The 14,922-nt window shown below is 49.9% G+C and overlaps 1 protein-coding gene across 1 annotated transcript; it reads right to left on the reverse strand.

Annotated features, from left to right (window-relative positions):
- Positions 1-4,312: 4,312 nt before the first annotated feature.
- INHBB (inhibin subunit beta B) lies at positions 4,313-13,563 on the reverse strand. The gene is made up of 2 exons (XM_050917125.1): positions 13,164-13,563; positions 4,313-6,846 (listed from the first exon to the last, which is right to left on the reverse strand). The coding sequence occupies exons 1-2, from the start codon at positions 13,561-13,563 to the stop codon at positions 6,071-6,073; spliced, it is 1,176 nt and encodes a 391-aa protein (XP_050773082.1). The 3' UTR covers positions 4,313-6,070.
- Between the last annotated feature and the right edge of the window lie 1,359 nt (positions 13,564-14,922).

Raw genomic sequence — 14,922 nt, forward strand, 5'->3', positions numbered from 1 at the left:
TATTTTTATATTACATTGTTTCAACTGGGGCTGGATTGTGCAAGGTGTGAAGCAACCTGAACTTCTGCGAGGTGCTCAGCACCTTGCAGGAGTAAACCCTTAATTGGGAGATGCAGTATGCTCCAGACCACATGGAACGGGACTGAAACTTTGAAGCTCTGGGCTGTTGTCCCACATTTTCTGCTAGCCCATGTGAGCCAAAGGAAGTCACATCACCTCTCTGTGCACTAGTTTCCTTTTCTACCAGTCGTCTGTGTTTATGTATTTAGACTGTAAAGATTTCAGGGCAGGGATGGTCTCTTACCATGTGTATGTGCAATGCCTAGCACAATGGGGCCCTGATCTCCGTTCGACCCTGTTGGCACTACCATGATACAAATACGTCATAAAAACAGCAGTGCCCTAATCCTGCATGGGTAGACCCCTGTACCTCTACTGAGCTCATTGCAGGAGTCAACCCTACAATGACAAAGCACACACGCTTACCACCAGTCATTGGGGCCCAGACCATGAAAAGTATTTAGGTGCCTAACTCCCATTGTACAGCCCACACTGGGGCCTGTGCCACTGCATCTTTACTGTTATTTTTAGCTGTGCCAGCTAGATTAAAGCTAGCACAGCTATGCTTACTAGAGCTGCTATCGCAACTCCAATTCCAGTGGAGTTTTAGCTATAGTCTATGAATTGGATCGATGTTTTGCCTTTAAATTTTGAGTGGTGGAGGAAATGTAGACAACAAAACACAGAATTTTGATGGCACCACAGAGTTCTCAGCCACTGCTGCTTGTGTTTGCCATAACACCGTAAAACTTTAGCTCATCGCTTTGCAAAGGAAAGCTCAGCGACAACTGGGTACATTCAAAGAGGGTCCTTGCTGGATAGAAGTGGCAAAACCAGAATAAAATAAGAAATTTGTAAGACTGAGCCTGCAAGCCCTCTGCACACACACCCTCTACTGAAGACAACAGGAGTTCTGTGCATGTGATCAGGCTTTAGATTTGATACTGAAAAAAACCAGGCTACCGCTCATGTTTCACAAAGATTTTAAAATATGGCATGTTACACAGAGTGGTTATGTGAGTCCAAGTAATCACACCAATTATGTAAATTGATATAATCGTGGTAATTATTGACATACACAACAGTTAACTAAAAGTTATTCCAAAAGCTACACCAGAAGACCATGATAGAGCCTAATTCGGTTTTCACCTATGCTGGGACAACTCAGGAGTAACTCCACTGAAATCAATGGAGTTACACTGATGTAAAAGTGGTTGCTACAATTGTGAGAGACCAGGGAAATCCATCATTTGAATAGAGATCTTGACCACTCAAGATAATTAAAGATCCTGTGGTACTTTGCACAAGAGGCAGGTGCTATTTCCTGGCCAAATACCAAGGCATGTAAGTAAATTGCTCCTGTATAGTCAACCTTCACTTCTTAGTTCTAAACTGATGTGTAATGTTGTTGTACTCTGTTAAGAAGTTACCAATTCCAATCCAAAAGCTGGATGCATTTTAATGATGGACAGAGGAGAGAGAGAGAGAGAGAGAGAATGAGAATCTGTGCTTACTTACACTAGAGTGGAGTTCTGGGTGTTCAACTTGAGAGTGGAGTTACTCCAAGCTGACATCAACATTACTGAGACCAGTAACAGGTCTCAGAGAAAAATCTTTTGCTCTGTGAAAGAATCTTGAAATGTTTTGTAAAGTGCTTCATAATCTTTTGAGCAGAAAGTCACTGTCCAAATGTAAGTTATCATTAAGAATAATAAATTCATTGAGCACTGACCTGCTAAACCCAGGGTTGTGGCGGGGGCATTTGGGGATCTGGAGCAAAAATCTGTCAGGGATGGTACTTGGTCCCGCTATGAACGCAGGGGACTGGACTCCAGGACCTTTCAAGGTCCCTTTCAGTTCCATGAGATAAGGTATGAAGCTCCTCCTGCCTCTCCTTTTAGGCCCATTCCTGCTTTCACTGAAGTGACCAATAAAACTCTCAGGGACTTCAATGAGAGTAAGACTGAAACCCGATTCTGAATGGCTGCATCAATTTCTTATGCCGGTGTAACTCCACTGACATCAGTTACAAGGTTTTATAAGGGAGTTTTACTCAAAGGGCAGTAAGAGACTTTTAAGGGTCTGATTCCCAGCTGACTTTCACTTTGTGTTGTCATGTACACAGTGATGCCATTATCATGCTATTTGGTGTTTTTCTTAAAGTTCAGGTCCCAGAGCTATGTGATTAGATCAGAGTTTCTACTTTCATGTTTAAAAAATTGTTTCTAAGTGTCAAGATTATAGAGAAAAGATTGAAATCATTAATCCTTTAGGCTAGGAAAAGCAGGCTAAGGAAAAGACTTTTCTTAAAACTTCTGATGCATCTGGTTTGAGCATTGGCCTGCTAAACCCAGGGTTGTGAGTTCAATCCTTGAGGGGGCCATTTGGGGTTTGGTCCTGCTTTGAGCAGGGGGTTGGACTAGATGATCTCTTGAGGTCCCTTGCAACCCTAATGATCTATGATCCTATAAAGGCTAGGAGTTTCAAAGGACCATAGGAGAGTTGGGCACCTAACTCACTTTGGCATTTTTGCAAAATCCAGGCCTATATCCTCAGTAATTAGGCACAACTGTGCACTTTTTTTTTTACTAATATTATAGATCTGTAGCCAGTTGTGGCAAAATATATGAAGTTTAACTCTTGCTTTTCATGATCTGTCTGTATTGATTTTCATCTTCATGTTACGGCTTTGTGAACAGACCATGCAGCAAATACATTGTTAATTTCCATTGCTGACTTCTCCTGTCTCACAAGTCACAAAGCGAAGAGTCTCGGATGATTTCTGAGCAGTTATCTATTACCAGTGGACATGCACAGTGTGCAAAGTCGATCCATCGTGTGTACTGATGCACCACATAGTGACATGCCTTTCACAGAATGTTCATTAACACCAGTGGGAGTTCCATGTAGGGAACTTAGTTTTTACTTCTGTTAGAATATTTTAAAGGATGAAGGAGCATGGATTTCCAGCTCCAGAACATCACTGCACCAGTAGGACTGAATACTACTACTTAGCATTTACAGGGCCTAAGCCAAAGCCCACTGAAGTCAATGTGAAAGGCTCCCATGGATTTCCGTGGACTTTGGATCTGGCCCACTGTGCACTTTTGCAAACATTAACTAATCTTCACAACCCCTGCTGTGACCTGCGACCTTTGCAACACCTGCAGGTAAGTGCTATTCCCAAGTTATAGCGAGGGCAATCTGAAGCAAAAAGGTGAAGACCAACATTTCCAAAAGTGGCCTCTAATTTTGGGTACCTCTTTTTCTGGGTGTTCAACTTGAGACACCTGGGGCCTGCTGTTGAGAGGCACTGAGCCCCTACAACTCCAGCACCTCTGAAAATTAAGCGCATAGTGCCTCCAATTGGCACTCGAACTCAGAGCCCACTTTTGAAAATGTGAGTCTAAGTGATCCTTGTGCTGGGTCACCGTCAGAGCCAGGATTAGATCTCTGATTTCTTAGGCCCCAGCTTTGTGCTAAGACAAATAACTAACTCATTCCACACCTAAGAGCAAAAGAAAGACATTGGGTAAAATGTTAAAAAGTGCTTACATGACTTGGGAACCCAAATCTTATTTTCAAAAGTGACCTAGGCCCAGATCCTCTAAGGTACAGAGGTGCTTAACTCCCATTGATTTCAATTTAGATGCCTAAATAGCTTTGAGGATCTGGGCCCAAGTCATTTTTGTATGCCTTAATTGTAGAACCTGCTTGCTTAACAACTGACTTTTGAGCGTCCCTTAAATGGTGCTTGAAGACAGATTTCACTGCATTCAATTAAACACATGAACTGAAAATACTTCTTTGACAACTGGTCAGGTGCCTGTAAAGCTGGAAAAGCATAATATATGATTTTCAGGCCAGGATTGGGGCCTGACACCAGACTGTGCTGCGGTGAGCAATGTTAATACAGTCTAGGGTTGCCAAACCTCCAGGATTGTCCTGGAGTCTCCAGGAATTAAAGGTTAATCTTTAATTAAAGATCATGTCATGTGAGGAAACCTCCAGGAATACATCCAACCAAAATTGGCAGCCCTTATACTAGTCTCATGCTCCATTTTACCCACCCTCCTCACCCTTAATCATGAGTTGTAAACTATATGTAACCAAGCTCTCCAGGAGGTGACATGCACAAAACCTCATCCAGTTTTCAATCTTTTTATTTACTTAATCTGTACACAAATGGAAAATACTTCAACAGCAAACCTAAGTGAAACTTGTTTGGTTTTAAATTACTATGGAACAGAACCTAAAAGGAACTTTATTAAATAAACATAAAAAATGGACTTGAAGGATGTACATATTGTAATGTATTCTACAACAGTTGTTTTTTCACTATACGTTCCATGTGCGTACGGTATAGAAAAGACATTGACTAGAACAAACAGAATCCATTTTGTACCCTGAAAGAATCGGTAGGCCTTGTGAGGGATTGCTCAGTACAACTACATAATATATGATGGCTTTGCCATCTCATAAAAATTATAACTAATATGTTGGCCTCTTTGGTTCCAAAATTTATGTATAATACATTTAAATGTATTCATTTTTGCTGCTATAAAAATAACATTTTTTTTCAAATGGCAGGTTTTTTGACTAATCATGCAGCTAAATCAGTGCAAACGTTAAAAGCAATCATTCGCTTTAAAAAAGAAGCAAAAGATTTAATTTCAAGTATAAAAAATATTAAAAAAGTCATATCGTAAGTCCAGTTTTGTCTAGTATGGGTCAACACTTTAAATTGCATAGCTCATGCGGCACCTGTTTACCTAGATAGTGAGCAAAGATAAGTGCACTATCAAGTACCACTTTTCAAGGCATTGAAATCTGCAAGTGCTATAATATGTGCATTCAAGCAGTTTGCAAGTGCTATGCTGTATCTTTATTTTCTGATCTTTATGGCCATCCTTGACACTTCCTGGTAAAGAAACTGAAGAACATTTTAACAAGTCTTGGAAAGGAGGAGAGTGCTTTCACCTGTTATTAAATGCACAGCATTTTTCAGAATGTCTCCACCATGTTACTGTAATTCCTTTTAGGATTCATTGGTTTCGTTGTGGTAGCATTTGCTTTTTGTTTGTTTGTTTTTCTCCCACATTACATGTCCTTGCGGAGTCTTCTGCTGAAACACACAGATTGCAACTTTGAGTTTTTGTTCTTAGAACAGTGAGATGCTAATGGTCAGCACAATCCAGATGTGACAGAAAAGCCCCTTTTCAATGGCACAACAGATACAGCCGTCCATGGATTTCTAGCAGTCAGTTAAAGCATCAAATAATGCCAACCAAACATGTGATTCAGAAGAACACAGAAACAGTCTCAGCCGTAGCTGCGTATGTGTCTCTCTCATGTTCTCATATGATATTCCGTACTGGAAGTGCTGTTGGAAGATAAGGATATGTGTGGCGTTTACATGAGGAGATTTTTAAATTAAGAGGAAGGGATCACCTGCATAGGCAGGTGGACTGCGGCTTCCCTTTGGACCTAAGAGGTGATGGCAATTTTTAAATTTGGTGATTTTGACACCTGCGTGCAAGAATATATTATGTTCTCTCTTTTTTGTGTTCTTTTGCATGAGCACATAGAGCTCTTTTCAGTCTGACTTCCCAGGCAGGTGGAGAAACAGCTGCTTGGCCATTCACTTGTACTGGCAGGCATTTTAGTTATGTTGTCACTGGTGACTGACTTCCTGTTACTTGTATCGTGTGTGTGTGTGTGTGTGTGTGTGTGTGTGTGTGTGTGTGTGTGTGTGTGTGTGTGTGTGTGTGTGTGTGTGTGTGTGTGTGTGTGTGTGTAAAGTATTTCATAGCATTAGTTTATAAGTGGTAGAATATTTAAATGTCCAAGATCCACAAATTGTCACTGTCCTGACACCAATGTGAAACTTTTTTTTGGCCAGACTTTTCCACAGTGACTTAACACCGATGCCTGGATACACAGTGAAACTTCCTCCAATACCATCTAGTACGGGAATGTTCTCTTTCTCCCCCCGGAAACACACCTTAAATCAAGCACAACCACATTCTTCCACAATCATATTGGGAACGTCCCTTTTCACAATGTTGTATTCATCATCAAAGTACAGCATTGACATTGTGCTAAGTTTGGTTGGAATGCAACAGGAGTTCACGGTGCCTGGGTTCAGCCCTCGCATGCGGTACTGATTCACTACTGCAGTGTGAAAAGAGGAAGCTGATCCTGGGACTCCAGCCAAGTAGGCTGGGCAGCTCCCTTCACAGTAATTCCCATAGTAACCTGATGGCGCTATGATCCAGTCATTCCACCCAATGAGTCTGAAGTCAATGTAAAACTGTTGCCTGCAACATAGGTTGGTCCTGCCATCACACTCCAGGCCTCTTTTCCGGATCCTATGTTTGTTATCAGCTAATCGGGCTTGCACCACTAAAAAAGGCCGGTGTGATTCCTCCCCAGGGTCCACATAAATTGGCAGCACTGAATACTCTTCACAGCCCTCACATTGAACATCCAGGTTCAGTCTCCTTTCTCCTTTCTCAAACAGAGACTGGATCGCCTCTGTCATGGGAAAAGTGTGCCAACCACTTCTTTTGAGATCAACTTTCTTTTCAACCACATTCCACTTGTTGCTAGTGTCCAGGTCTTGAAAATAGACTTTGACTCTTACTTTTCGCCTGCTGCCTTTCTCTAAGACATACGGAAGCAGCTTCAAATAAAGCCATAGGCTGGCTTGAACGACAAACAAGTTCTGGTTCCCTTCATTTGAGATGAAGAAATAGAGGCGGACTCTAGATGAGGCCAGATCATCTGCAAGAGAAAGAGAGATCAGCAACATTAAGTCAAGAAAAAAAATTTACTAGTTGAACAATTCTGGATTCAGAAACAATGCTAGAACATAGCTGATCAAAACTGCTGGGAGAATTTATTAGCCAGGAATAACGCACTGAATTAAAGGTCCACAATTTGTACGAGAAATACATTAAAAAGTGACTTCCCAGAGCAAACCTGGCTATAGCTGAATATGTCAGATCTGCAGAAAACAGCACAAATTCTTTAGAGCCAGAGAGATTCAAGCAGGATATCAGAGTACCCTGAAAAGTACAGCATTTGTACCTTAATATTTACTAATTGGTTTAGGGAAAGGTTCAGTTTTCAGATACCTTTTGGTTTTTACAAGAAAGGCTTTTTAGCAACCAGTGAAGCTTCAGTGACTAATGAAAAATTTTGTTGTACAAAGGGTTAAACTAATCTGTATCTACTCTTCTTAAGTAGCAGGGTATTGCCCATCAGATTTTGATCTCTGCCTTCCCCCCACATAAATTCTAAAAAGAGGTCAAAATGAAGCAGCCGTGGTCACTGCAATATCCTTCTGGTCTTCATGTATTTCTCAATGTCAGAATTAAATGAGTGAAACTATCACTGATATTCCACCCAATGTCTAGCTGTAATACATTATTTGCAACCAGAAGAATTAACTGCATGAAAGGTACCATACTACTTGTATCTGCTGGAATTATGTGCTACAAGCATCACACAGCTATGCTTTAGGTGATAAATGTCCAGGCTAGACTTTTTAGCATGCCTTTAACCCACGTGTTCTAATTACATTCTTCTGATTGCTATTTAAAATTATAGGATTAACAGGTATTTCTAATCTGTTACAATCTGATTTCTTTCTGCATATTGCCAAACACAGATTTTTTATCCCTTTCGGTTGCCCAGGAACCTTTGTTCTTTTTGTCCACCTATATATCTTTCAAGGGTTTTGTATAGTCAGAGTCTTAGTGTGTCACCCCAGATCCCTTCAAAATACGTCTGGTAGGCCCAGGCAGCGCATATAATGTTTCTTGTACCTTATCATGTTTGCTGTGTCTATATATGTTTTATATCAAACAGATTTGGAAGATGTAGCAAAAATAAGTGATTGTCAATTGAGTACTGAATAGAACTGCAACCCCAGTAGTGATGTCATAGCATTAGACTTTTAAGAAAATGGTAAAAAGAACAAAAGGCAATAAAAAATCAATGCTAAAAAAATCCTATTACATGTCAACACACAACTTTTCTATAAACTGTGATCACAGTGAAAGGAAAATCAACAGCATAGTGTCATTACATCAGTACATATGGCATAAGAGCACCTAAGAGATACATATTCATAAGTAATATATAGACCTATAAATATTTATGTGAATATAAACAGACAAGCACGTATCTATCTCATTTATACACAACAGATACTGTAAATGTATATGCTTTTGATAGTAGTTGGGTAGATGCAGTAGATGGATGGGCAGTATACATACAAATAGATTTTGTAGATGGGTGGGTAATCAGATACCCCAGACAGATAGAAATAAATGTTGTGATACAGCAGATTGTTGGAGGGATTGAGGGATATAGCAGGAAGACAGGCTTGTACCTGTGGTAGATTGACAGTATAGATGGATATGCAAAGGACATAGATCTAGTGGATGAATGGAAGGATGGATGGATGGATGGATACTGCAGGTTAAATAGATAGATACAGCAAATGGATCAGATGGATGAACAGGTGCAATGGCTGGATGAATAGGACTGATATGGTTGATGGACAGATATTGTGGGTGGGTGGGTGGTTGGATGGATGGATGGATGAACAGACAGACAACCAGAGCAGATGGACAAAACGTACATAAAAAGATGGATAGATTAAGTGGAAAGATCATAAAGTGTGTGGATGGATGAATACACTAGGTGGTGGCTAAGAGGGAACATGGGTGCAGGGGAAGTATGGATAGATGGAGTGGGTAGGCAGATGGATGGGTACAGTAAATGTGTATAGTGGATCGATGGGTACACTGAAAGGATGCAACAGAGCAGGCTGAAGGACATACAGAGACGGGATGGTGGAACAGACAGGGCTGTAAGGCATGTGAATGGTGGATGGATGGAGCAGAGGACATATGGATTTTGCAGCGGGGCTGGAGAATGTGGGTGAATGGATAAGTATAGCAAAGGGGATGGAGGTTATGATGGTTAGATGGGTAAAGTGGATGTGGTGACTGGATGGGTTGCTGTAGCAGAGGAATTAGAGGGTATATAGAGATGGATGGAGTGGATAAGTGAGGGTTGCAGAAACTGTTGAAGGACAAGTAGAAACGGATGGGTGGATGGATGAATCTGTGCATCAGGCAGAGGTGATGGATGGGTATAGCAGAGGAGGTTGGATGGCATGAGTAGAAGAATGGCTGTAAAAGAGGAGGTGGGGAAATGGAGGTAGCAGAGGGGGTTGAATGGCATGTAAGTAGAGGAAAAGAGGATGGAATTACTTGGCAGGGGGTGGATGCAATGGTGTGGCAGAGGGGTGGATAGCATGGGGCAATTGAATGTGATGATGTAGCAGAGAGGTGGATAGCATGGGGCAGGCAGATGGAATATTGTAACAGATGGGTGGATGGCATGGGATGGGCAGATGGTGTGGTGTAGCAGAGGGTGGATGGCACGGGGCAGGTGGATGGCATAGGGTGGGTGAGTAGAATGATGTAGCAGAGGAATGGATGGCATGGGGCGGGCAGATAGATGGATGAAGAGGGATGGGTGGACAGATGGATGTATGGATGGACTGATGGTTGAAGCGGAGGGGTGGCTGTCATGGGATGAATGAATCAGTGAAGAAGAGGTGTGGCAGGCATGGGATGGATGGAAGGATAGGTGAAGCAAAGGTGTGGATGGATGGATGGATGGATGCATGCATGGATGGACAGGCGTGGAGTGGGGGTGAAGCAGATGAGTGGCTGCCATGGGATGGATAAATGGATGGATCTGGGAAGCAGAGAGATGGATGGACAAACGGATGGATGTGGGAAGCAGAGAGGTGTCTGCCATGGGATGGATGGATGAAGCAGAGGAGTGTCTGGCATGAGGGAAATGGATGGATGGACAGATGGGTGAAACAGAGGGGTGGCTGGGATGGGATGGACAAATGGATGGGTGAAGCAGACAAGAGGATGCATGGATGGCCGAAGCTTAGGGTGGCTGGCATTGGATGGTGGATAGATGGACAGATGGGTGAAGCACAGGAGTAGCTGTCATGGGATGGATAGATGAAGCAGAGGAGTGGATGGACAGATGGGTGAAATAAAGGAGTGGCTGGCCTGGGGTGGATGGACGGATGAAGCGAAGGGGTGACTGGAATGGATGAAGAGATGGATAGGTGAGGCAGAGGGCTGGCTGGCATGGTGTGGATGGACAGATCAGTGAGGCAGAGGAGTGACTAGGTGTGGGTGGACAGATGGGTGGGTGAAGCAGGGATGGCTGACCTGGGGTGGATGGACGGATGGTTGGGTGAAGTGGTGGGGTGACTGGCATGGAGCGGCTGGATCGTTGGACAAGTGTGTGAAGCAGAGGGATGTCTGGAATGGATAGATGGACAAAGAGAAGGGTGGGCAGCTAGGTGAAGCAGAAGGGTGGTTGAGTAGGTGACACAGAGGGGTAGCTGGCATGGGGTGGACAGATGGGTGGGTGAAGCAGAAGCGTGGCTAGGATAGGGTGACTGGCATGGGGTGGATGGATGATTGGATGGGTGAGTGAAGTGGAAGGGGGGATGGCATGGGATGGATAGATGAGTAAGGCAGAGGGGTGGCTGGATGGGACGGATGGGTAGGTGACACCGAAAGGTGACTGGCAAGTGGTGGATGGACAGATTGGTGGGTGACGCAGAGGGGTGGCTGGTGTGAGATGGTTGGAGGGATAGATGGGTGGGTGGGATGGACAAACAGGTGGATGACACAGAGGGGTGGCTGGGATGTATAGACAGGTGGGTGGGTGATGCAGAGGGGTGGCTGGCCTGGATGGATGGGCAGAGGGATGGCAGGCATGGAGTGGATGGATGCGTGGATGAACTGGAGGGATGGCTGGGACAGATGGATGGATGAACAGATGGGTGAAGCAGAGGGGTGGCTGGGAGGGATGGGTGAAGCAGGGGGTGGCTGAGAGGGATGGATGGATGGATAGACAGATGGTTGACGTAGAGTGGTGGCTGGCATGGGGTGGATGGACAGAAGGGGGTGACACTGAGAGATGGCTGAGATGGATGCCCAGGGGTATGGGATGGCTGGGTGGACTGATGGATGAATGGTTGATGCAAAGGGGTGGTTGGCATTTTGAGGACAAATGGAAGGGGGATGACATGGTGGTAGGGCCGAGACAGATGACTGGGGGATGGACTGACAGATGAGTGGGTGGCACAGCGTGAATGGATGGAAGGGGTGACACAGAGGGGTGGCTGAGGCGGAGAATATGGATGGACAGGGGTGAAGCAGAGGGGTGACTGGCACGGGGAAGAAGGATGGAAGGGGGGGTGGGAGGGGGTGACTGGGACAAGATGGACGGAAGGAAGGGGGTTGATGCAGAGGGGTGGCTGGGACGGATGGCCGGAGGGCAGGGTGAGATGGGATGTCTGGGATGGACTGACAGACACCTGGGTGACACAGAGAGGTGGCTGGGACGGATAATCAGGTGATTGGATAGGGTGGCTGGGATGGATCCATGGACAAATGGAAGGGGGTTGACATGGAGGGGTGGCTGGCACAGGGAGGTTGGATGGAAGAGGGTAAAGTGGAGGGGTAGCTGGGACGGATGGCCAGTGGGGTGGGATGGGGTGGTTGACAAGGGGTGGAGAGGTGGCTGGGACAGATGGCCAGGGGTCAGATGAGATGGCTCGCATGGAGAGAACAGGTGGAAGGCGATAATGTGGAGGGGTGGCTGGGACGAATGGCCAGCAGGGTGGGATGGAGTGGTTGACACGGGGCGGACAGCTGGAAGGGGGTAACGCAGACGGGTGGCTGAGACAGATGGCCGGGGGACGGGGTGGCTGGCACAGGGTGGACAGTTGGAAGACGGTGATGCAGAGGGGCTGGCACGGATGGCTGGGACAGGGGATGGGACAGGGCAGATGGGTGACAGGGGTAATGCAGAAGGGTGGCTGGGACGGATGGCCTGGGGGGACGGGGTGGCTGGGTGTAAGGGGGTAATGCAGGGGGTGGCTGAGACAGATGGCCAGGGGAATGGGGTGGCTGGCACAGTGTGGATGGGCGTAAGGGAGTAATGCAGGGGGTTGGCTGAGATGGATAGCCAGGGGGATGGGGTGGCTGGGTGTAAGTGGCTGAGATGGATGGCCAGGGGGACAGGGTGGCTGGGTGGAAGGGGGTAATGCAGGGGGTGGCTGAGATGGATGTCCGGGGGGGACGAGGTGGCTGGCACAGGGCAGACGGGTGGAAGTGGGTAACTCAGGGCCACAGGGTGCCAAGGACGGACCAGCGGCTGGGTGGGTGAGGCAGAGGGATCAGGGGAACGTGGCGGGGTGGCTGGGACGGATGGCCGGGGGGGCTGGGACGGACAGCCGGGGGGGCTGGGTGGCTGGCACAGGGCAGACAGGTGGAAGTGAGTAACTCGGGGCCACGGGGTGCCGGGGACGGACCAGCGGCTGGGTGGGTGAGGCAGAGGGATCAGGGGAACGTGGTGGGGGGGCTGGGACGGATGGCCGGGGGGGCTGGGACGGATGGCACAGGGTAGACAGGTGGAAGTGAGTAACTCGGGGCCACGAGGTGCCAGGGACGGACCAGCGGCTGGGTGGGTGAGGCAGAGGGGTCAGGGAAACGTGGTGGGGTGGCTGGGACGGATGGCCAGGGGGGCTGGGGGGCTGGCACAAGGCAGACAGGTGGAAGTGGGTAACTCGGGGCCACGGGGTGCCTGGGACGGACCGACCGCCGGGTGGGGGAGGTGGAGGGGTTGGGGGAACGCGGCGGGGTGGCCGGCACAGGGCAGACAGGTGGAAGTGGGTAACTCGGGGCCACGGGGTGCCTGGGACGGACCAACCGCCGGGTGGGGGAGGTGGAGGGGTTGGGGGAACGCGGCGGGGTGGCCGGCACAGGGCAGACAGGTGGAAGTGGGTAACTCGGGGCCACGGGGTGCCTGGGACGGACCAACCGCCGGGTGGGGGAGGTGGAGGGGTTGGGGGAACGCGGCGGGGTGGCCGGCACAGGGCAGACAGGTGGAAGTGGGTAACTCGGGGCCACGGGGTGCCTGGGACGGACCGACAGCCAGTGGGTGAGGCGGAGGGGTCGGGGGAATGCGGTGCCCACCTGTCTCGGCGAAGCTGATGATCTCGGACACTTGCTCGTGCAGCGGGGGTCCGCCGCTCGCCTGCCCGTCCAGGCTGGGGATCTCCACCCGGCCGTCCTCCCGCACCCTGCCGGCGTGCAGCTTGCGCAGCGCCGTGACCATGGCCGCCTTGGGCACGGCGTGGGTGATGTTGGGCCGGTCCCGCAGCTGAAGCCGGCTCAGGATGTGCCGCTTCACCGCCTCCAGGAAATCCCCGTCCACCTTGCCTGGCTCCTCGGGCCGCCGGAAGCCGCAGGACGTGCAGGTGTCCGGGGGGACTCCCCCCGCGGGGGATGGCGGCGTCGGGGAGCCCCCGGCGCCCACCGCCAACCAGCAAACCACCAACGCGGCCAGGACTCCGCTCCAAGCCGCCCCGTCCATGGCGGGCAGCGGGCGCTGTGGCGGGGGGCACAGCTGGAGGCCGTCCCGATCCGCTGCAGGGAGCCCGGCTCAGTCCCGGCCGCCGGTACTCAGCTCAGGTCGCTCCCCGGCAGCAGCGCCCGGGGCAGGGGGGCGGGGGCAGCCAAGCTGAGGGGGGGCGGGAGCCAAAGTGGGGGGCAGCGGAGCTAGAGGCGGGGCGCCAAGGTCTAAAGTAGGGGCAGCAGGCTGGGGAGAGGGGGTGCAGAGAGAGCCCGGTCTGGGCGGAGCAGGCTCGGGGGGAGGTGCTAGGGGAGCCCGGATAGGGGGCAGCAGGCTAGGGGGGAGGTGCTAGGGGAGCCCAGCTAGGGACAGCAGGCTGCGCGGGGGGGGGGGGAGGGTGTGCCAGGGAAGCCCAGATGGGGGTCAGCAGGCTGGGGACAGGAGGTACCCGGGGAGCCCGGTTAGGGGGCAGCAGGCTGGGGGGGAGGAGGTGTCAGGGGAGGTCGGTTAGGGGGCAGCAGGCAGGTTGCAGGGGGCACCGGGCGAGGAGGAGGGAGGGAGGCTGTAGGGGACAGCAGCCGCCCCCGTGGGGCGGGGGAGCAGGCGGAGCGAGTCCCGCGGCCGGATCACTCCGCAGGGGACATCCCCAGGGCGAGCCGAGCCGTGCGGCTGCCTGTCCCTTCGCGCAGGCTCTCAGTTCTCCAGGTCCCGCCGAGCCGGGGGCGAGCTCTCAGTCTGGCGTCATCGGGGCTGAGCGGGGAGAGGGACCCGGCCGGGTTACGTGCAATCCAGCTGCTGCCCGGTGGGAAGGAAACCAGGCTGGTGCCCCACAGCCCGGCCGGCAAAGCCACGCCAGGGGCGCTGGGTGCAGGGCGGCTCCGCTCGGTCCTCTCGCTGGGCAGCTCCCCTGCAGCCAGCTCACAGGAGCGGGGCACCAGATCCACACATGCAGCCCCTTCCCCCCTGCTGTCGGCCCGGCTGGGCTCTAGCGTCCTGCCAGGCTGCGCTTCCCTCGGGGAACAAAACAAGAGCCGGGCAAAGCCCGGGCTCAGAGCAGCGCCTCTGCTCGCTTGTCCGGCCGCCTCTCCCGCGTCCTCATGGTCAGCGCGGCTCCCCGCAGCGGGTCACGCTCCGGCTCCGGCTCGCGCTCTGCCTGGCCTGGGGGGCTGGAGGGCTTTTAACGCGCCTGTGGGTCCGGCTCCGAGGCGCAGCCTGCGGGGGGTGGGGGAAAGGCTTGCTGGGGGGGAGCGGTTAGCGCCTCACTTATCTGCCGCAGGTCTCCGCCTGCTCACCCCCCCCCCCGCAAAATCACGACATTGGGCCACTTTCTACTGAAACTTTTATACAGGAGTGAAAACCACGTGGGGACTTCAACGTACA

Source organism: Gopherus flavomarginatus, chromosome 10 (genome assembly GCF_025201925.1).
Source record: "Gopherus flavomarginatus isolate rGopFla2 chromosome 10, rGopFla2.mat.asm, whole genome shotgun sequence".
Taxonomy (NCBI): domain Eukaryota; kingdom Metazoa; phylum Chordata; order Testudines; family Testudinidae; genus Gopherus; species Gopherus flavomarginatus.